We start from the raw sequence: 20,946 nt of genomic DNA, 5'->3' as shown, positions 1-20,946 counted from the left end.
AGCCAAAAAAGCAGGTGTTGCAGTACTGATTTCAGACAAAATAGACTTTAAAACAAAGGCCATAAAGAAAGATAAAGAAGGACATTTTATAATGATTAAAGGAGTGATACAAGATGAAGATATTACACTCGTTAATATATATGCACCCAATATAGGAGCACCTAAGTACATACAAGAATTACTAACAGAGATAAAGGGGGATATTGATGGGAATACAATCATAGTTGGAGATTTTAACACTGCATTAACATCACTAGACAGATCTTCCAGACAGAAAATAAACAAGGCAACAGAGAAATTAAATACTACAATAGAAAAACTAGATTTGGTGGATATTTTCAGAGCTTTACACCCCCAAAAAATAGAATATACATTCTTTTCAAGTGCACATGGAACATTTTCCAGGATCGATCATGTACTTGGACACAAAAGAAACCTCAACAAATTTAAGAAGATAGAAATTATCTCAAGCATCTTTACTGACCACAATGCCATGAAACTGGAAATCAACAACAGAGAAACAAAGGAGAAAAAAAGAAAAGCATGGAGATTAAACAATATGTTATTGAAAAAACAATGGATCAATGAGGAAATCAAAGCTGAAATTAAAAAATACCTTGAGACAAATGATAATGAAAGCACAACCACTCAAAACCTATGGGACACAGCAAAGGCAGTGCTAAGAGGGAAGTTTATAGCGATACAGGCCTTTCTCAAAAAAGAAGAACAATCTCAAATAAACAAGTTAACCCACCACCTAAATCAATTAGAAAAAGAAGAACAAAAAGCCCCAAAAAGCAGCAGAAGGAAGGAAATAATAAAGATCAGAGAGGAATTAAATACAATAGAGATTAACAAGACCATAGAAAAAATCAACCAAACCAAAAGTTGGTTTTTTGAAAAAGTAAATAAAATCGACAAACCTCTGGCCAAACTCACAAAGAAGAAAAAAGAGAGAGCACAAATTAGCAAAATAAGAAAGGAAAATGGAGAAATTACAACAAACAAAATAGAAATACAGAATATCATACGAGAATATTATGAAAAACTATATGGAACCAAACTGGATAACCTAGAGGAGATGGACAAGTTTCTGGAAACATACTGTCCACCAAAACTGAATCAAGAAGAAACTGAACACTTGAACAACCCGATCACTAGAAAGGAAATAGAAATAGCAATTAAAAACCTCCCTACAAATAAAAGTCCAGGACCGGACGGCTTCACTGGGGAATTCTACCAAACATACAAAGAAGAACTCATACCAGTCCTTCTCAAACTCTTCCAGACGATTGAAAAGGAGGGAATACTCCCAAACTCTTTCTATGAAGCCACCATCACCCTGATACCAAAACCAGGCAAAGACACTACAAAAAAAGAGAATTATAGGCCAATATCACTGATGAACATAGACGCCAAAATCCTCACCAAAATTTTAGCAAATAGAATCCAACAACACATAAAAAAGATTATACATCATGACCAAGTGGGGTTCATCCCAGGGACACAAGGCTGGTTCAACATACGCAAATCAATCAGTGTAATACATCACATCAACAAGAAAAAGGACAAAAACCACATGATCATCTCAATCGATGCAGAAAAAGCATTTGATAAAATTCAACACCCATTTATGATAAAAACTCTCGCCAAAGTGGGTATAGAGGGAACATATCTCAACATAATAAAAGCTATATATGACAAACCTATAGCCAGCATAGTTCTCAACGGTGAAAAACTCAAAAGCTTCCCACTAAAATCTGGGACAAGACAAGGATGCCCACTATCACCACTCCTATTCAATATAGTCCTGGAAGTCCTAGCCACAGCAATCAGGCAAGAGAAAGAAATAAAAGGGATCCAAATTGGAAAAGAAGAGGTAAAAGTGTCATTATATGCTGATGACATGTTACTATATATAGAAAACCCTAAAAGGTCCACAAAAAAGCTACTAGAGCTGATCGAAGAATTCAGCAAGGTAGCAGGTTACAAAATTAATGTTCAAAAATCAGTTGCCTTTCTTTACACTAACGATAAATCAACAGAAAAAGAAAGTAAAGAAACAATCCCCTTTAAAATAGCACCCAAAGTAATAAAATATCTGGGAATAAATCTAACCAAGGAGGCGAAAGAATTATACACAGAAAACTATAAACCATTGATGAAGGAAATTAAAGAAGACTTTAAAAAATGGAAAGATATTCCATGCTCTTGGATTGGAAGAATCAATATTGTTAAAATGGTCACACTGCCCAAGGCAATCTACAGATTTAATGCATTCCCTATCCAATTACCCAGGACATATTTCACAGAACTAGAACAAATCATAATAAAATTTATATGGAACCATCAAAGACCTAGAATTGCTAAAGCATTACTGAAGAGAAAGAATGAGGCTGGAGGAATAACTCTCCCAGACTTCAGACAATACTATAGAGCTACAGTCATCAAGACAGCATGGTATTGGTACCAAAACAGACATATAGACCAATGGAACAGAATAGAGAGCCCAGAAATGAACCCACAAACTTTTGGTCAACTCATCTTCGACAAAGGAGGCAAGAATATACAATGGAATAAAGACAGTCTCTTCAGCAAATGGTGTTGGGAAAACTGGACAGCAGCATGTAAAACAATGAAGCTAGAACACTCCCTTACACCATATACAAAAATCAACTCAAAATGGATTAAAGACTTAAACATAAGACAAGATACAATAAACCTCCTAGAGGAAAACATAGGCAAAACATTATCTGACATACATTTCAAAAATTTTCTCCTAGAAGAAATAAAAGCAAGAATAAACAAATGGGACCTAATGAAACTTACAAGCTTCTGCAGAGCAAAGGAAACCAGAAATAAAACAAGAAGAAAACCTACGGAATGGGAGAAAATTTTTGCAAGTGAAACTGACAAAGGCTTGATCTCCAAAATATATAAGCAGCTCATACGACTCAATAAGAAAAAAATAAACAACCCAATCCAAAAATGGGCAGAAGACCTAAACAAGCAACTCTCCAAGGAAGACATACAAATGATCAAAAAACACATGAAAAAATGTTCAATATCACTAATTATCAGAGAAATGCAAATCAAAACTACAATGAGGTATCACCTCACACCAGTCAGAATGGCCGTCATTCAAAAATCCAAAAATGACAAATGCTGGAGAGGCTGTGGAGAAAGGGGAACCCTCCTACACTGCTGGTGGGAATGCAGTTTGGTGCAGCCACTATGGAAAACAGTGTGGAGATTCCTCAAAAGACTAGGAATAGACTTACCATATGACCCAGGAATCCCACTCCTGGGCTTGTACCCAGAAGGAAATCTACTTCAGGATGACACCTGCACCCCAATGTTCATAGCAGCACTATTTACAATAGCCAAAACATGGAAACAACCTAAATGTCCATCAACAGGTGACTGGATAAAGAAGATGTGGTATATTTATACAATGGAATACTACTCAGCCATAAAAACCGACAACATAATGCCATTTGCAGCAACATGGATGCTCCTAGAGAATGTCATTCTAAGTGAAGTAAGCCAGAAAGAGAAAGAAAAATACCATATGAGATCGCTCATATGTGGAATCTAAAAAACAAAAACAAACAAACAAACAAAAACAAAGCATAAATACAGGACAGAAATGGACTCATGGACAGAGAATACAGACTTGTGGTTACCGGGGTGGGGGGGCGGGGTAGAGGGTGGGAAGGGATAGACTGGGATTTCAAAATTGTAGAATAGATAAACAAGATTACACTGTATAGCACAGGGAAATATACACAAAATGTTATGATAAATCTCAGAGAAAAAAATGTGACAATGAGTGTGTATATGTCCATGTATGACTGAAAAATTGTACTGAACACTGGAATTTGACACAACACTGTAAAATGATTATGAATCAATAAAAATGTAAAAAAAAAAAAAAAAAAAAAAGAAGTGGCACCCAGAAAAAAAAAAAAAAAATTATGAACGGAAAAAAAATAAAATTATAAAAATGAAGAAGAAAAAAAAAAAAAAAAAGAATTTTTATTTAGTAGGAAATAAGGTGAATCCTCATAAATTCTAAACAAAAAGTTATCAAAAAAGAATCTTGGCCACCTCCTATAGCTACAAAGACCACAAAAAGCAGGTAGAAACATTTTCTCCCTCAACATTATCTGCTTTACATCAATCACAAAAGAAAGTTAGCTGGAAGAGCCATCCAAACATGTAGGCAAAATAATTAATAGACTGGGATGTGATTTCAGTGTCACTGAATGGCCGAGGTGAATAAAACTGAGTCCTAAAAGTCCAGTACCGTAGCTGTGATATCTAAAACTCTGACCCCACGGTTGGTTCTTTGAAAGCCTTCTGGAAACATATGCCTATCTACTGGATTCAAACTAACATTTTTATATGCCTATATTCACCTATTCAAACCACCTATTGTCACCTGGCAAAGAGCATTCCCCAAGGAATGAGAAAACAGAACAGACAAGATCTGGCAGGGGAGAGTAAGGATGCGCTAAAGAAATGGATGGTGGGGCTTGGGGGACTCAGCATTGAGACCAAGAGTTCCCAATGGAAATATTTTGTTCATTTGCTCATTTTAATTATTTGGCGCAGCATATGAAACATAGGTAAGCCTCAGTCAATGTTTACGGAGAGGAATAATCAGGATGATGGTAATGAAGATGATTAACGCTTCACCATGTGCCAGGCATTACTGAAGTGCTTTATCCTTTTTAAATTCTTTTAATATTTTCAGCTACTCTGTGAGGTAATTACTGAGGTACAAAGAAGCTCAGGAACTTGCCCAAGGTCATGCAAGGAGAAGGTGTAACAGGCAGAATTCAAGGCTCAGGGAGCTCTAGTGAGGAAGAAGGGAGGGGTGGGGAAGGGGGAAGGAGGGGACGGAAGGAAGGAGGGAGAGGGACCGAAAGAAGAATCATAAGAGGGAAAAGGGGACTGCAAAAAGAGAGAGGATGCTTGACCAATCCTGTTCGCCTTTGATTTTCCCCCAAAGTTCAGCATCCGAGGCAAAGTTTCCTCACGAGAGACAGAGTCACGCAGATAGGCAGATGGCATTCAGAAGAGAAAGCAAAATGAATAGAAAACACATAAACCCCACAAACCAGAGTTTAAAAATTCAACAACTGAAGGGTTCTGATTGCTGTCTTAGGGCTGGGCGTCCTCAGTGTCTCCTTTCCTCCCTCTGGGTGGGACAGGAGCTGAGGAGATCGGAGGCACCTTCCAGCTCCTCCGGGAAAGCAGTATCTCCCCATCGGATGGACAACCAATCTATTTAACCAGAAACACGCATCCAGGAGGCAATGTGTTTAGCTGTTATTTTGTGAGCAACATTTTGTCTCATCACAATAGGAGGTGGTTCAGCTGTCAGAATTTTAGTTCATTTTTTCCTCCAATTCATTTCAAAGACCTTTCCATACATATTGCAGTCTAAAAACATCTCAAGGAATTATTTCAAATTTATGGTGTCATTCTTTGCCTGTTCATCATTTTGCCTTTTTTTTAAAATATAATTTCGCTTAAGTACTCTTTCCTACAGTGTCAAATACTGGGAAACAATTTAAGTAGGTAGGCTAGAAGATTGACTTTCAAACTCTGAAACCACACTGTAGAAGCAATATGAGCCTCTAAATATGTCTCCTATCCCCTGGCTTAAATCTGAAATCCCTTTAGCAGGGAAAAAAGAAAGCTTTTTGCTCCTAAGTACGGTACACAATATAAACTGTAAGTCCTCCTGAAAGAGGAGAACCATGGACTTCAAATGATACTAAATTATAGTCAATACAAGCTTCTTTGGGGGTTCACACATTTTGAGGGTGACAGAACAGAGCTAAAGAGGCCTGGAGGTTACAGGAGCGAATGACCAGCAGACAACAGAGTAGCGAGGAACAGGAAAACAGAGAAAACGGGAGTTTGTAAATGTCACCTACGGCCCCGTTTTATCTAAACTAGATAAAAGACTTTTGTATACTAGTTCGATATTTCAAATCCACTTGTTTCGGGGGAGTGTTGTTTTTTTTTTTATTTTAATCTAAGAATGAAGTTTTTTTGTTCCGAGTGAAGTTGCTTACACGGAGGCAGCTGTATCAGGATGTCACTGCCGACACCTCCAGTCAAGCCGTCAGCAGGGCAGCTACTGAGGAGCACTGATGGGCCCTTAGGGACAAGAACATGTAGAGGTGCAACTATGGCCGGGGGACATTAAGATTCAAATGCCAAGAGGTTTGACCAGCATCCCCAGGGTTCCATGTCTGAGTCTGCCGATGTAAACAGCTCTCTGAAAACCTCAGGGCACTGGCTCCTGGCTAGACAGGGTGATTCTTTGCCAGGGAGTGGTGAAAGCCATGTAGTGGCCCCAGGAGATCGTCCTGTCTGCCAACGCCAGCATTCTACTCTCCCTAGCAACAAGGGACCTTCACTTTTGCTCTGGCAGCTAGACATCAGCTGTGGTTGGCTGAGCCCACTCTCCCGAGGACCAACAGGTAGAAAGGTACAGCTCAGCTAAAACTGGACTTTACCCGTTTTGTCCTCCTCTTGCCTGCAATAAGATCGTGATTAATCCACGATTGTTTTGGAGTATGTTATCTATTGGCTTATGAAGAGATCTCATTCTGTATGTTATCAGCTTGTGAAGTGAGTGTAATTGCCACAGTGAGACAACCTATGACAAAGACAGTTTCAGTCTCTGAATGTAACTTGCCACCCCAGACGAAACAAATTTCATATTCTACTCATCAGTTTTAAATGCTGGGTGAAGTATCATAGGCAGTTAAGAGCTTGAATTAAGATCCAGAACATCTAGACTCATACCCTGCTCTGCCATCAACCAGGTGTGTGAGCTCAGGCAGGTTCTTCTGTCTGGTTCAGTTCCCTTATGTGAAAAGCCAGCTGCTAACAGCAGCACCTCATAGGATTGCTAAGGATTAAAATACATATGTAAAGCCTCTAGAAAAGCACCTGACATATAGGACCTGCTTGATAAATGTTACCTGTAACTGTTGTTGTTATGACTTTACCACAATGATAATTACATAGAGATCATTATTATTTTTTAAGCATAATTGGTCAAAAAAGAGCTTCTCATAGGTAACATTTCTGTAGTTCTTTCAGGCTCATTAAATCAAATAGTACTAGCACGAACAGACACGGAATATAAAACTTACAGCTGTTTTTCTTTACATACTTGTTCTACAGGCTGTCAAGGTTATTGTTAACTACACTGTTTACTGATCAAAAAGATATTAATCTAATCACAGCTTGCTCTGAAGCTAGAAAATAAATCATGACTCTGTGTCACTAGGCATTTTTAAAGTTATTTAATAGGATTTACAAATATTGACACATGAGTCATTAAAGAATCGAACTTTTATCTTTTTTTTAGGTAAGGTTATTTATAATGTCCTTCTATAAATTGGTGAATGTAAATGATGATTCTACAATTTGATTTTGTCCTGCTTACATCATTCGTTCCGACATTATTGAATGTTAAAAGCAAATATGAAAACAAATTACTTACAGAATGAATTCAGTGTCATTGAATTTAGAGCTGAAAGGGACCTTGGCAATCACACTTCCAGTCCAGAGAAGCCACGTGTCTTGGGCAAAGTCCTACATCTCCAGGAAGACGTAACAGTCCTTCCTACACATGACTGACGCAACCCAACATGTTTAGGAGATCTCTTACAGTTTTCAGTCCCGAGAGTAAACAGAAGCCCTCCCTTCTGTATTTTTGTCTAGAGTAAACAAAAGACTCACAGCACAGTACATGATACCATGGTCTGTTGCTACTCAGATCGCTACGGCTTTCCAAGGTCCTCTCTTGATCCCACTACCCAAAAAGTAGCCACTGACAGCACCATTGCTATATTAATACCATGTTACTTCACCACTTTAATCTACTTTATTTTCCTTCAAAGAACATTTATGATATAAAGTTATTATTGGAGACCGGAGGTCGGTTGGCTGGTTGGTTAGTTTATGTCCCATCGCCCCCACCAGGATGTAAACCACAGGAGAGCAGGGGCTCCATTTCTCTTGTTCACGTCGAATGCCCAGTACCTAGATGCTCAGAAACACTAACCCCACCTTGGCCCACATCCTAAGTGGGGATACACAGGGATATACAACTTACCCCTCAGTGTTCAGCCCTGGAAGTTGATATGTGGAATCTAGGGGAGAGAAAGCCTCTCTTTCTCCAGGCCCGCTAGTCACAGGAACAATGTAGGCAGGGGTCTGTCTGTGGCTAGCTAGCTCTTTGCTAATGAAAGCGACAACCCGTGCAAGAGTTGAAGGAATGACAGGAACCAAGAGACAAAGGGGGAGAAAGGTACTGATAACCTGTTTCCTACACCGGGAGGCAAAATTTTACCCATCTTCAGTTTTCAGCTGGAACTCTTTAACAAAAAGACATTTTAACAAGAGAAGGGCCAGCCGTGTATTCATGTGCACTGGGCATATCATGTGCAGGAACCCAAAGGAAAAGCAACTCAAATGGCAGCTTAAATTCCGGCACACCTACCACCTTCAACACAGAGCAACACAGTACAAGGAAGGACAGGACAGCGCACAGGAGTCTCAGGCTGCCAACGATGGCAAACTGAGGGGAGTGGGAACTAGTGAAGGAAGGTTTGTTTGCAGTTTCCTCTGGAAGGTCTCTGGGCGGATAAGAGTGACTACAGTAAAAGGAGAACTTATTTCCTCCCTTTACACAGAGAATGGGGAGCTTTTCCCAGGTTTGCTGCTTCTTAACTGCCTTCAGCTCAAAATAATTGTATGTCAAAGAGGAATACATTTACAGTCTGGTTCCTTCACCTCTCTGATCCAACCAAACCTGAAACTGGATTCATTCCAGGTGCACAAGCCCTAAAATGCATTTCTTTACTTTGTATAGATTCTGTTCCTGTCATTTGCACCTGGAAGAGTCTCAGCAGTGGAAGTTAGCAAGACCAACAGCAGACCTCAGCCCTGGTGGGAGTTCTCACTGTGCTATTTCTGGTGGATGTAGTTTTGAGATTTCTCTTGATCGTATTCAGGTTTTTTAATTACAAGGGAACACAATCAAAAGAAGGAGCACTTATTAATCACCAGACTGACTTATTACCAAGGCCATGTCTGAAAAAAATCAATTTACTGCAAATGTTTCCTGCAGGTTTGCAGATTTTAGGCAATTAACAAAAGCTGCTATAATTCACACAAAGAGAACATTCATTGTGGTGCCAATAACTCATCTTGAAAAATTAGGCCCTGATTGTGTGGAATTTTGTGAGAAGTGTGAGTTTAAAACTGCAGAGCAGCACAGGCACATTTCCCATAATGACCCATCGATATGGAAGCTGACAACGTACCACGTCCAGAGGCCGTCAGGGCAATATGGGGTGTGTGCCTGTGACATACGGTTGGGGGTTGGGTGCTTGCTACTTAAACATGATGAAATGGATATCAGAAAACACAAACAGCACATCTTGCAGGAAATATTTTTTAAAAAACAAATTAAAAAACTCATCACACCTGTCCGCGGCCCTCTCACCCTTGCATCAGAGAGCTTCCCTAGCCCATGTGATAGGTCGCCCACCCCAAGCCTCAGACCACCTCAGATTCTCCAGCAACCGACGCTCCCACGTGTCTCTTATTGAAAATCACCAACCCAATCGGCTCCACGAAACCCCAGACTACAGTATCCCCAGGCTGCGCCTTTAAGGGCAATATGCTCATGTGTGAGGGTTAGGGCTCAGGATTAGAGAGATGCCTCATTCCCCAAGAACTTGCTCCTGTGACCTGACCTCTCCTGACCCTTGCCCTATTCCAGGTCCCTTCGGCAGGCACTAAGCCACCAGGTCCCAAACACTTGCAAAGCCTCCAGGGAGAGGGGAGCCAACCCTCTCAAGTGGCCCCTAGCTGCAGTGCAGGCAGGCTACAGTCAGTCTGTATCTGGTTTTGCTGCCTGATTGGGACCCCGGCTCCTCCAGGAACCAGAGCTCCCAGAAGTCTCCTACTGGAGATTCCCCTGGCCACGCTGCCAGACTGGCCCTGACAAGGCAGCCCAGTACCCCCGTGCTCTGCCTTCAGACGGAATATGAGCATTGGTGGAAACTGCTTTGGAATTCCTTAGATGCCTTGTTCCCCCAATATCCTGCTCCTGTTCCCACCCTCTCTGGGCCCTTGCCCTGTTCTAGGTCCCTAGCTTCCCTGAGTGCCCTGCACACAAATGTGCAGTTCGCACCCCTTCACCTGGCCTCGGCAGCCAGGATCCTCCAGGCCTGTGGAGCTAAGTCCAGGCCCCAGACTCCTGCAGAGCATCCAGATGGAGGGCACCCACCCTACACAAATAAGGAGGCAGCTGCAAATTGGCGATCTGTTCCAGGTCCCTGAACTGCGTGATATGCGCACATGCAGTATGCATCTCTGCAGTAGGTTTTGAGCAGCTGGGGCCCTCCAGGCCTGTGGAAAGAGGGCCCAGCCCCCAAATTCTACATGCCCTCCAGAGTTAGGGAGCCCACGCCCGAAAATCACTCTATAGTGTAAGTAACAAATTACCCACAGTTATCCTGACTTGGACTTGCTGCCTGCCTGATCAGGTCTCAGGCTTTTTCAGCAACCAGGAGTATCCAGGTTAACCAGTGGGCTGGACGCTGCACTGCAAATGCAGTGAAGCATCCTTCTGTTTTGCCTTCAGGGGAATAGTTCCCCCAGACAAGTAAGGTCTTATGATCGGGTATGAAGCGTACGCCTTGTGTCCCAAGGCCTTGCTCCTGTGTCCGGCACCTCCCTACCTTTTCGGCGTTGCAGATCCCGGCCTTGGCCTAACTGCATGGCACACTCACGCGCAGTATGCACCCCTTCAGTAATCCTCGGCAGGTGTAACCCTAATCTAGGCCTGTGAAGCTAGGTCCCGGCCCACACCTGCATAGCCTGAAGGGTGGAGCGGTCCCTCGCCCCAAAAATCACTCTCAGGTGGCAGATGCAAATTGGCAACCATGAGTCCCCATTTGGACTTGCTGCCTAAATGGCTCCTAAGTGTCTCTTAATAGAGTGGGCAATGGCCAGCACACCCATCCCAGCCCTTTCATGGCAGTGAAGTAACCTCGCGTTACTGCTTCCGGGGAACATTCCCCACTGGGTAGGTTAGGCTTTGCGATCAGGCTTATACCTTTTCCAGCAGATGCTACTGACCCGGCTTCTGACACTTGCCCTGGTCCGGGTCTCTGGATATCCTGAACTGAGCTGCAAACGCATGCGTAGTAGGCACCCCTTCAGCGGGCCTTTGGCACCCGGGCCCTCAAGGCCTGTGGACCTAAGGCTGGATCCTGCCCCGGCAAAGAAGTCCAGTTCCCTTGCGTTTTGCCTTTAGGAGAAATAGGTCCCATTGGGTAGCTCAGGACTTGCGATAATGCATGCGCCTTGTTCCCAAGAGCCCTTCCTGTAACCCGGCTTCTCCCTACATTTCCCTGTTCCAGGTTCTGGACCCCCCGAACTGCTCTTCACACAAAGGGACAGTAATACCCCTTCCGCTGGCCTTGGGCACCCGGGGCTCTCCGGGCTTCTGAGGCCAGGACCCGGCCCAAATTCCAGCATAGCTTTCAAAGTGGAGGCAGCCCACACACCAATCATTCTGAAGCGCCAGAGGCAAAGTGGCGGCCATCTCTCGTCTTCTCCCTCAAAAGCCTGTTCCTGTGACCTGTTTTCTCCGACCTTTGCCTTCTGAAAGGTCCCTGGCTACCCTGCCCTGCCGCGCTTACGCAGCACTTACCGGGTTAGCGGTCCTTGGGCAGCGGGGGCCCTCCAGGCTGAGCTGGGTCGAGACTCCGAACACCAGCATAGGATTCACGGTGCAGGGCGCCAACACCCCTGAAAATCATTCTGAGGCTGCAGCAGCAAACTGGGGGCCGACAATCCCCATTTGGACTTGCTACCAGATCAGGACCCGGGCTTTCCCAAGAACCAGGGCTCCAAGGAGTCTCTTAAGGGGCAAACTGGAGAGCCTGCGCAGTCCTGCCCTGAAAAGAAGGTCGAGTACCATTGCGTTTTGCCATGACGGGTAACATTCCCCACTGAGAAGGTGAAGGTTTGTGATTTTGCCTGCTCCTTGCGCTTCCAAAACCAGGCTCTGTCACCCAACATCTGATCTTCGCGCCGTTGCTGTTTCCCGGTTTCACTGAACTGCGCAGGACGCGCGTGCGCAGTACACACCACTTCGGCAGGCCTTGGCCAATCCGGCGCTCCCGGTGGTGGGGCTAAATCCACTCTCGAAACGCCTGCGTGGCCTCCAAAGTAAGGCAGCCCATCCCCACCTCCCCACCCCCTCCTCGAATATCACTCTGAGACTGCAGTGGCGGATTACCCTCAGGCAGTCTTCATTTGGGCTTGCTTCTGATCGGATCCTGGGTTTCTCCACTAAATAAGGCTCCCAGGTGCCTCTTTTTAGAGAATATTCTAGTCAGCCGGCTAGGTGCAGCCCTGGCAAGACAGTCAAGCAGCCCTGCGCTTTGCCTTTAGGGGGAAATATTCCCCATGGTTTAGTTTAGGTCTGCAGTTATTCTTACCTCTTGAACTCCTACTGCCGACTACTGTGATCCGGCGTCTGCCGACTTCTGCCCAATTCCAGGGCCCGAACTACCCACAGCTGCGCTGCGGACACATGCGCATTACGCATCCCTTCGGCACTCAGTCCCACTGGGTTCCCCAGGCCTGTGGAACTATCAGGCCCCAACACCTGCAAAGCCTCCATGGTGGAGGACGCCCACCCTCCACCAAGGCAGTGTAGTGACCTTTTATTTTGCCTTCAGGGGACAAAACAAAGCAAACATTCCTTATAAGGTATGTTAGGACTGGTGCTTAAGAGTATGCCTTGTCTTCCAGAAGCCTTCTGCTGTGATCCAGGTTCTCTCGACCTTTGTCGATTTCCAGGTGCTGGGCTGTCATGAACTTTTCTGTACGGGCATGCCCAGTACACACCCCTTCATCAGGCCTTGCACAGCCTTGGCCCTCCAGGTCTATGGAGGTAAGGTCTGTCCTCAACCACCTGTACATCCTGTTGGGTGTAAGGAAACTATCCCCCAAAGACGCAGAACACTCTTGAGAGGCTGCAGACAGGCAACATTAAGACCCCATTTGGACTTGTTGCCCATTAGGGCTTCTCCTGCAACCAGGGTCCCCAGGTACTTCTTATTAGTGTTACCCAACCAGCCAGAGCCTGACCCACTCGGGCAAGGCAGTCTAGTTCCCGCCAGCATTTGGGTAGCATAGCGCTTTAAATTAGGCAGATGCCTTGTTCGCCAATAGCATCTCCTGCCTGGTGACCTGTCCCAGAACCCCAGCTTCACAAGCATGCCTCTCTCTAAGCCTTGGGCAGCTGGGGCCCCCTAGTCCTGTGGGGTATGAACATCCTGCTGGGTGGAGGGGACCACCCTGGCAATATGATCTGATACTCCCGCTGCAAAGGCGGTGACAGTCAATCCCCATGCGGTTTTTCTGCTTGATGGGGCCTGGGCCTCTCCAAGAACCAGTGTTCCAAGCTGAGCCTCATGCAGGATGCTGTGGTTCCACCATGCAGGTTTTCAGAGCTCCCAAGTTATCTATCTTCAGGGTGATGGCTCCTCTCCTTCTGCCCAGATTTCATAAAATTACAGGATCCTTGTGTTGGGGGCTCTCTCAGCAGATGGATTTCCCATCTCCCAAAGCCATGCTAATCCACTCACTTTATACTGGTATATGTCAAGGGGGAAGTGGAAACTGGGAGTCAGTGCTTTCTCTGGGTTAGCCTTTTGTTTATTCTATCACAGTAAGTGATTAAAAGCTTGACTGCTGCTTTCATTTTGGCCCATTTTTGTAATCGGAGGACACCTGATAGCACTTTGCAACTCAGCTTAGCTCTTCACACCTGTTAAAGGTTAACACCTAGGGCGGGGTAGAGCTCAGTGGTAGAGCGCATGCTTAGCATGCATGAGGTCCTAGGTTCAATTCCCAGTACCTCCATTAGGAGGTCCCAAGTACTACATGCTGCATACAAAGAAAATGCTCTATAAATACTGTTTTTTGAATGAGGAATAACAGATGAGAAAATAGATACTTAGGCTCACATTTTTCCGGAAGGCTGGGAATCATAGGAATGCACATCGATATTTTCAGGTCTTGCTCAAGGTTTGGTGCCCGAGATGTTTATCTTTCAAGAACTTAGAGACCAGCAAGAGGGGTAAAATACAATGATGAAAGCACATATTGCAGAAATATAAAATATATAAGCGTAAAATCATTGAATATTCAATTGGGGAATTAATCTCATCTGTGCTCCATAGCGAGTGGTGGGAAATCAGGAAGTCTCTGTAAAAGAGCTGCAATTCAGAGGAAGGGTAGGACTTTGTAAGTAAACACAGGATGGTGTGAGGTTCAAGCAGAATAAGTATCGTGAATATAAGCATTGATATATACAAATATAGGATATTTTCCAAGGATGCATCTTGATGGACGCTTATGTGTTGAAAATTAATAGTATTTAGACTTGATGGAATGCTAAATTCCCCAAGAACATCAGAAACAACCTTACAGGTTGAAGAGTTTGAACCTAATTTAAGGATTGTACTAGGGAGCATGATCAGAAGAACTTCTACGTATGCTTGGAGAGCAGAGTGATTGATTAATTGGCAGGGAAAGAAGACAAAGAGCATGAAGACCTTTAGTAAATCATTATAATCATCCTGTAGAACACCAGGGAGGCACGGTTTGGGGTGATAGTAGAGAAATATAAAGATGACAGCTGTGATAGACGTGTTACAGTAGAACAAATGTATTTAATAAAATGGATGGACCTCCTTAGCTAATGATTTAAAACAGAAAGTGATACTTGAATCTCTCCCTTCACCATCACTCCTTTTGCAGAAGTGGCAGCTTTGACATATTTTGTATCTTCTATGTATATTCAGAATGTTCATGAACAGTCTAACTGTAATGGGAGCCACGGTTAAGGAAGGAAGAGAGAGAGAAGGGAGGGAGGGAGGGAGGAAAGAAAGAAAAAGGAAAAGAAAAGAAAAAGTCCTATGTGATATTCTTTATTATGCAAGACTCTTATGTAGCCAAAGTTAACATTTGACAGTTCCTCAAATGTGCTGTCAACGCTCTTGACTCTCAGCCTTGATATTTGCGCCTCTCTCTGCCCGATACATCCTATACTGTACCCACAGTTTTTTTTGGCTGAATCCTAGTCTTGCCTCAAGTCTGTTCAAATCATAGCTCTTCCAGGAAGCAGTACCTGAGCCTCTCGCATTGAGTTAGATGCCTGTTTGATGTATAATCTAGATTCCAGCTGTGCTCTCAAACATTGTTTCAAGTTGCCTCCCCAAAATCCACTTCTCTAAAATATTAGTGAATAATGCTAGATTAACTAGGGACTTCATAGGGGAGACAGGAGAGATGGCATTTGCTGCATAACTCTTTCCAAAACAACTTACTGTCAACTCTGAAATGCTTTACCTCCTAGCATTGTTGGGGACCTAAGATAGATTTGTAGAGAACTCAGCAGCATACCTGGCACAGTAAACAACTGAATGAAAGAAATCTATTTACACACTTTGTAGCTTCTCTTCCCTAACGTCTCCTACCTTCTGCAACCAACAGGTCTGGTCCCTCCCTCTACACCTTTCCTGTATCACAGAGCAGAACAATTCCATTCTGCTCCAAACTGCCCAGTGCCTTAGCCTCAGAGCTCAACCAAACAAGAAACCCTGCAGTTGACAGAACCCACCTGATAAGAAGTCTGTCTGGCAACCGTTTACTGCTGACTGAAAGTGACTTTTGAGCTTCCCTTTCTACATCAAGTGGCTTAACAGAGTGCTTTGTCCAAGTGCATATTGTAAACTACTCAGAGGAATTTTCATACCAGCTTCTAAAAGGAAGAAAACCATCTCTGTGTTAATCGTCATGAGTTCTCATGGTGTCCCACACTAATAGGACTGCCTGTTTACTTGTCTGTCCTCCCAACTGGCCCGTAAATCTCTTGAGAGCAGGGACTGTCCTTGTTTTTCATTAGCTTCTCAGAGTAAACGATCTAGGGATAGTTTTGAATGAATAAATTTCATCCTACAACCACCCTGGCATGTAGGGTGACATACTTTTATCATCTTTTTATTTATTAAAAACCTCAGCTCAGAAAGTTAAAGAAACTTGCACCAAGTTACAGAGCTAGTAAGTGGCAGAGTCAGAATCAGAACCCACAAGGAGTTCCCGGAAACTTGTTGGGTGAACTTTGTCCCTTTTTCCCTGGTTGGACAACGTGAAATATTTTCCTGTAGTGATGATTCTACTTTGAATGAAGTAATATTGGGAAAGCAACATATTTCTTTAAAGAAAGGTATTGTTTGAAAATATGTGAGGGCACAAGAAGAGAAATTATCCTTACTCTTTCATTGAGTTACTATACATTGCTGACACAGCTGATATGATCAAATATATGATACACAATTTCGAGACAAACTAACATAAGGGCATAGTTTCTGAAGTCTGTGCATTATGTATTGGAGAATAATTTAAGTTTATAAAATCCAATATTCTATTTTGAATAATGAAGCTTCTCAAAATGTTCAATTTATTAATTTTTCAAGGTGTTAATTCAATTTGGTGACACAATCCTAGTATAAGAGCGGATTTCTTACAAATACATTTTGGCTGAAGGTCGTAATGATACAGTATCATTGCGCTATAGAACCAAGAGATAGTGTCTGTGTATAGTTATGTGCGTGCACATGGGTGAGCGTGTGTGAATTTGTGTGATGTGTTTGTGCAGAAGATACGTTGCTTACTGTGATTAGTTGCTTATTGTGTTTAAGAAGTCATACAATTTCCAGATTTATAATAAACTGCTGCTGTGGTACTCATGTACGTTTCAAGGAAAATCTAAGACTTATATTTCTGATTTGCTTAATCTGAATTCATCAAAGCATTGCTTTAAAAAAAAAAGCTGTTCCAATTTTAAGCTGCTTTTAAGATCCACTTTGGGTTTTCACTCTCTCAGCTAAGAAATAATTTTCTAAGAGCACATGCACAAGGTGAGTGGGTCATGAATCATGGCTGCAAGATTAAGAAGGTAGGTTATCTGCTAAAGAGTTGGAATCCTTGATGAGATTAAGTGGGCACGTTATCTACAAAGGAGGTCTGGTGAACGCAGATGCACAGTACACACTAAAGGGGGGGAGGGAAGAGGCCCAAACAGGCAAAGAAAAAAACTGGTTTAAAATTTTCTCATCCTAGTGTAAAATATGACTTTTATTTCACAAGGTGTTACAGTATTACTATTTAAAAACATATCGTAGTAGCCATTAAGGTTCCGGATTCCAATATACACTGTGTAAAGCAAAAAATAAATAAATTAGCAAAATTATATGTGTGTGCGAGACATCAGTTGAGTGCTTACTATAGTTCGTAAACGTGTTGATCTACACAGCCTAGGGTTTTCGTTTGTTTCGCTTATTTTTGTCGTTTTGTTTCCTCCCCTGCTTAACAAAATCAAACTGCTTCGGAGAGTAGGGATGAGACTGAAGAGGGTAAGGTAACGAGTCTGCTGGGGTAAGCGCTTTAAAGTTTTAAAATCCCCAAATCCTCACCGCATTTCCACTATAAATGGTAATGTAAACATTTATGCATGATCTCTACTACCTCTAAGAAGTTTTGCTTTCATCTCCCGAATCCACGTGGAGAAGGGAGAAAATAAAGATCCTCAGGACGGTTTGCCCAGACTTGCCCTCAATCTGGGAAATCTTGAGTCCTGGAGCAGGAAAAATCGAATGTAAAAGAGGGGTTGGGGTTGCGGAGGGGAGGAAAGAAGAAACGGAATCCCGTAGGGCCAGGCGGCGGGCCAGGAGCGCATTCCTCTGCCCTCCCTCCGCGCCCGCCGCGGGGCTGGGGAGCTCCTCCCCGCCTCTCCTTCCTCCTCCCGCTCCGTGGCCGCGGCGGACGAAGTACTGCGCGCTGCGGTGTTTTGTCCCGCGTGGCGACCCTTCCTCCGGCGGAGCTTGCGGCTGCGGCGGCCGCCGTGGCGGTGGAGACGACGGGGTCGACCGAGCGCTGACGGCAGGCCGGGGCCGGCCGGGCGGCCTGGAGGCCGCGGGAGGTGGAGGCCCGGCCGCCCTCCTGCGCCGCCGGAGCGGAGGGGAAGAGGCGGACGCCCGAGCGCCCCGCCCGGCCGCCGGGAAGGTGGGGGAGGCTCCGCGCGCCGCCCGCCCTCGGGCCGCCGCCGCCCTGCTGGCCCTGCAGCCGCCGCCGCCGCCGCCGCCGCCTCGGGCTCCCGCCGCGGGCTCGGCGGCCCCGGCCGGGGAGGGAGGGCGGCCGGAGATGGCGGGAGGGCACTGCGGCAGCTTCGCCGCGGCGGCGGCCGGCAGCGGCGAGATCGTGCAGCTGAACGTGGGGGGGACCAGGTGAGCCGGCGGGGAAGGGCTCGGAGCGGGGAAGCGGCAGGCGGACTCCGGGGGCGGGGGGCGCCGGTGTCGCGGGCTCGCGGGCGAACGTGGGAGCCGAGCCGGCGGGGGACGGAGGGGGCCAGACGGGCGGGAGAAGGTCGGCGGATCTCGGGAGGCAGGCGGTCTTGGGAACCACCGAGGGTCGGGCCCTTACTTAAGGCCGCGCAGAAGGCCGGTCGCCGTCCCTCCCCCTTTCTGAGGGATCCGGCCGAGAACATTCTGTACCTTTCCTTACCTGACCCTAGAGCGTATTTCAGGAATTTGGTCGAAGCCTGGCCTTGTGGTTTGACTGTTGCAGGTGAACCTGCCTCCCTTTCTCTCCGGTCCGCCAGGTGTCTCTTTACCCGGGCAAGGAAGAGTACGGACAGGGTTGTTCCCCACGCCTCCTTAGGGGGGGCCGAGAATCTCGTGGAGGGAGTGCAGTAGATTTGCAGAGCCCTGTTATTTACTTTCCGAGTTTCCTGGTGCCTGGTTCCGAAGGATCTGTTCAACTTTCGAGGCAGGGTGTCCAGAAGCCGCAGTTTGAAGAGTTGGTTCTGGGAAGCTTCGGATAGTGGCACCTTCCGGCGCCCCCGCTAGTAAACAGACCGAAAGCTCTTCTCTTGCCTCTCTCTGGCCTTCTGCTCCCTTTCTTTTAATAAGTTTGTTGGAGGGAAAGGTCATATGTTTGTGGATTCGCTCCTCTCAGAAATAGGAGTTTGCCAGCTTTATTTCAAGGAAGGGCTGGTTGAGTTATAGGCCGGTGGGAGGTAAACGATGCGGTGCCCTGGGATATAGCGTATTTTGCTATGCTCGAGAATATGAAAGGTTTTCAACATCTAGGGCTTTTTAACTAGTATTTTTTAAAAGGCAGAACGGCAACACTGTGAGCCGTAGCGATAAAAATTTATATACTGTCTTAATCCTAAAAATTGAGTAGTTTTCTAAGTATGTTAGAGAATTCAGCACAGGACACTCATTCTTCATTCTTTTTCTGCTCACTCTTTATTTCCCTTTATCTCCGAGAATAAAACTGTTTATTAGTATAAGAATTTACAACAGCATTGTTCCTATATAGATACCGGTTTCATGGACCAGAAGATCGATTTCTTCTAATGTAAAAAATGGGTATTTTCCTAAAATCCTGTGAAAATTTTGCAGGTTTGGTTATTTAGAGATGCTAAAATGGAATACCCTGTAAGAGTTTCCCTTCAGAAGGCTAACACTTCAGTTATTTAAAATCCCTGCACCAATTCCTTTCTTTCTTTTTTAATGGAGTTATGGGGAATTAAACCCAGGACCTCGTGCATGCTAAGCACGCGCTCTACCACGGGGCTGTTGCCCTCCGGAGTTTCTCATTTCTGTTGATTGCGCATGTATTTCTTTTCAGGTGTTCTAAAGTACTTCCTAATTTAATTCTAAAATTGAACAGTATTGTTATTCACTGAATGTTGAAAGTGGGTAGCTTAATAATTATTAATGACTAGAATTCTGTTTGAAAATTTTAAATTGTGTAGGACAGAGCTGGAACGTTTTATGTTTCGTTAGTTAAGAAAACTTGATTTTATTAGGCTCTAAATTTTTCTAAGTAATATTAGAAAAGAATACAAAATTAGAAATTATTAGATTGAACAATTTAGAAGGCAGGTGAGAGTTTTACATAGGAACAAGAAACAAGTGAAAAAAACACTATCTTTAGACTTGCCAAGATAAATTTATAAAACAAGTAATGACATGACCTATAGAAAACAGAACATCCAAGTGTTCTAAGGATATTTTGAGTTACTTTGGACCATAGACTCTTGGAGCATTTTAGAGCTAGAGGAGATCTGGAAGTCATCTATATCTTGTATAAAACACAGTCACTTAAGTCACTGTAAAATAAAAAAATTCTCAGGTCAAGGAATTGAAGGAATTGAAGTTGAGGGATTGCCGCCGATAGGACCACCTGTGGCACAGAATCAAAGTTAGCTTGAAGTGATAAGTGAAACTCAGAAGGAGAGCTAGTTTACTGTGAACAGAGAAGCCTATGCTATAGGGAAGTTTTTTTTTTTTTCTTTCCCAAAAGAAGATAGGAAAATGGACATATTCAGAGGAATTACAGAAATAACCAATTTTTAGTATGTATTTAACACTTCATGGATTATTTAAAAAGTAAAGAACATCAGGTTTCATTTAGAATTGTTAATACCATTTACCAAAAAAACCCTAATGAAGTAAAAGAAACCCAGTAGGGCTCAATTTGTGATTAACTCTGTTATGAGTAAGTGTGATTTGAGGCCTGATGAGAGAAGTCTGGGACCAGCCAGTGGGAGACTCGTAACAAAGAACTTTGGAGTCAGACTAAGGGGTACTAGTTCCCAGGCTTTACCTCTAAGTAGCTGAGCAACGTTAGGCAAATTAGTTTTCAGTGCTTAGTTTCCTAAAATGTAAAATAATAAATAATAGTACCAACCTTCCAGGATTGTGAAAGAAATGTGAAGCAATAGATAGGAAATACAAGGAT

The 20,946-nt window shown here is 44.0% G+C and overlaps 1 protein-coding gene and 3 long non-coding RNA genes across 5 annotated transcripts in view; 2 read left to right on the top strand and 2 right to left on the bottom strand.

The window, feature by feature from the left end:
* Positions 1–20,946, bottom strand: part of LOC140688774 (uncharacterized) — a 457,687-nt gene that overhangs the window by 382,161 nt on the left and 54,580 nt on the right. The gene's annotated exons all lie outside the window — the stretch shown is intronic.
* On the top strand, positions 12,249–16,041 carry LOC140688776 (uncharacterized). The gene is made up of 3 exons (XR_012063589.1): positions 12,249–12,288; positions 12,877–13,018; positions 15,628–16,041. It is a non-coding gene; the product is annotated as an uncharacterized lncRNA (long non-coding RNA).
* Positions 17,253–19,033, bottom strand: LOC140688773 (uncharacterized). Its single transcript, XR_012063586.1, has 3 exons — positions 18,697–19,033; positions 17,662–17,770; positions 17,253–17,349 (listed from the first exon to the last, which is right to left on the bottom strand). It is a non-coding gene; the product is annotated as an uncharacterized lncRNA (long non-coding RNA).
* KCTD3 (potassium channel tetramerization domain containing 3) overlaps positions 17,917–20,946 on the top strand; it is a 51,967-nt gene continuing 48,937 nt past the window's right edge. The window contains exon 1 of one of the 2 annotated variants that reach the window (XM_072948737.1): positions 17,917–18,419. In XM_072948737.1, coding sequence (XP_072804838.1) covers positions 18,337–18,419 — 83 coding nt within the window. In that variant the 5' untranslated portion in view covers positions 17,917–18,336. The remainder of the gene's footprint in view (positions 18,420–20,946) is intronic. The other variant, XM_072948736.1, reaches the window with a different exon arrangement.

The sequence above is a fragment of the Vicugna pacos genome, chromosome 23 (assembly GCF_048564905.1).
Source record: "Vicugna pacos chromosome 23, VicPac4, whole genome shotgun sequence".
Lineage (NCBI taxonomy): Eukaryota > Metazoa > Chordata > Mammalia > Artiodactyla > Camelidae > Vicugna > Vicugna pacos.
Note: the sequence above shows the minus strand (reverse complement) of the source record. Positions and strands in the feature narration are given on the sequence as shown.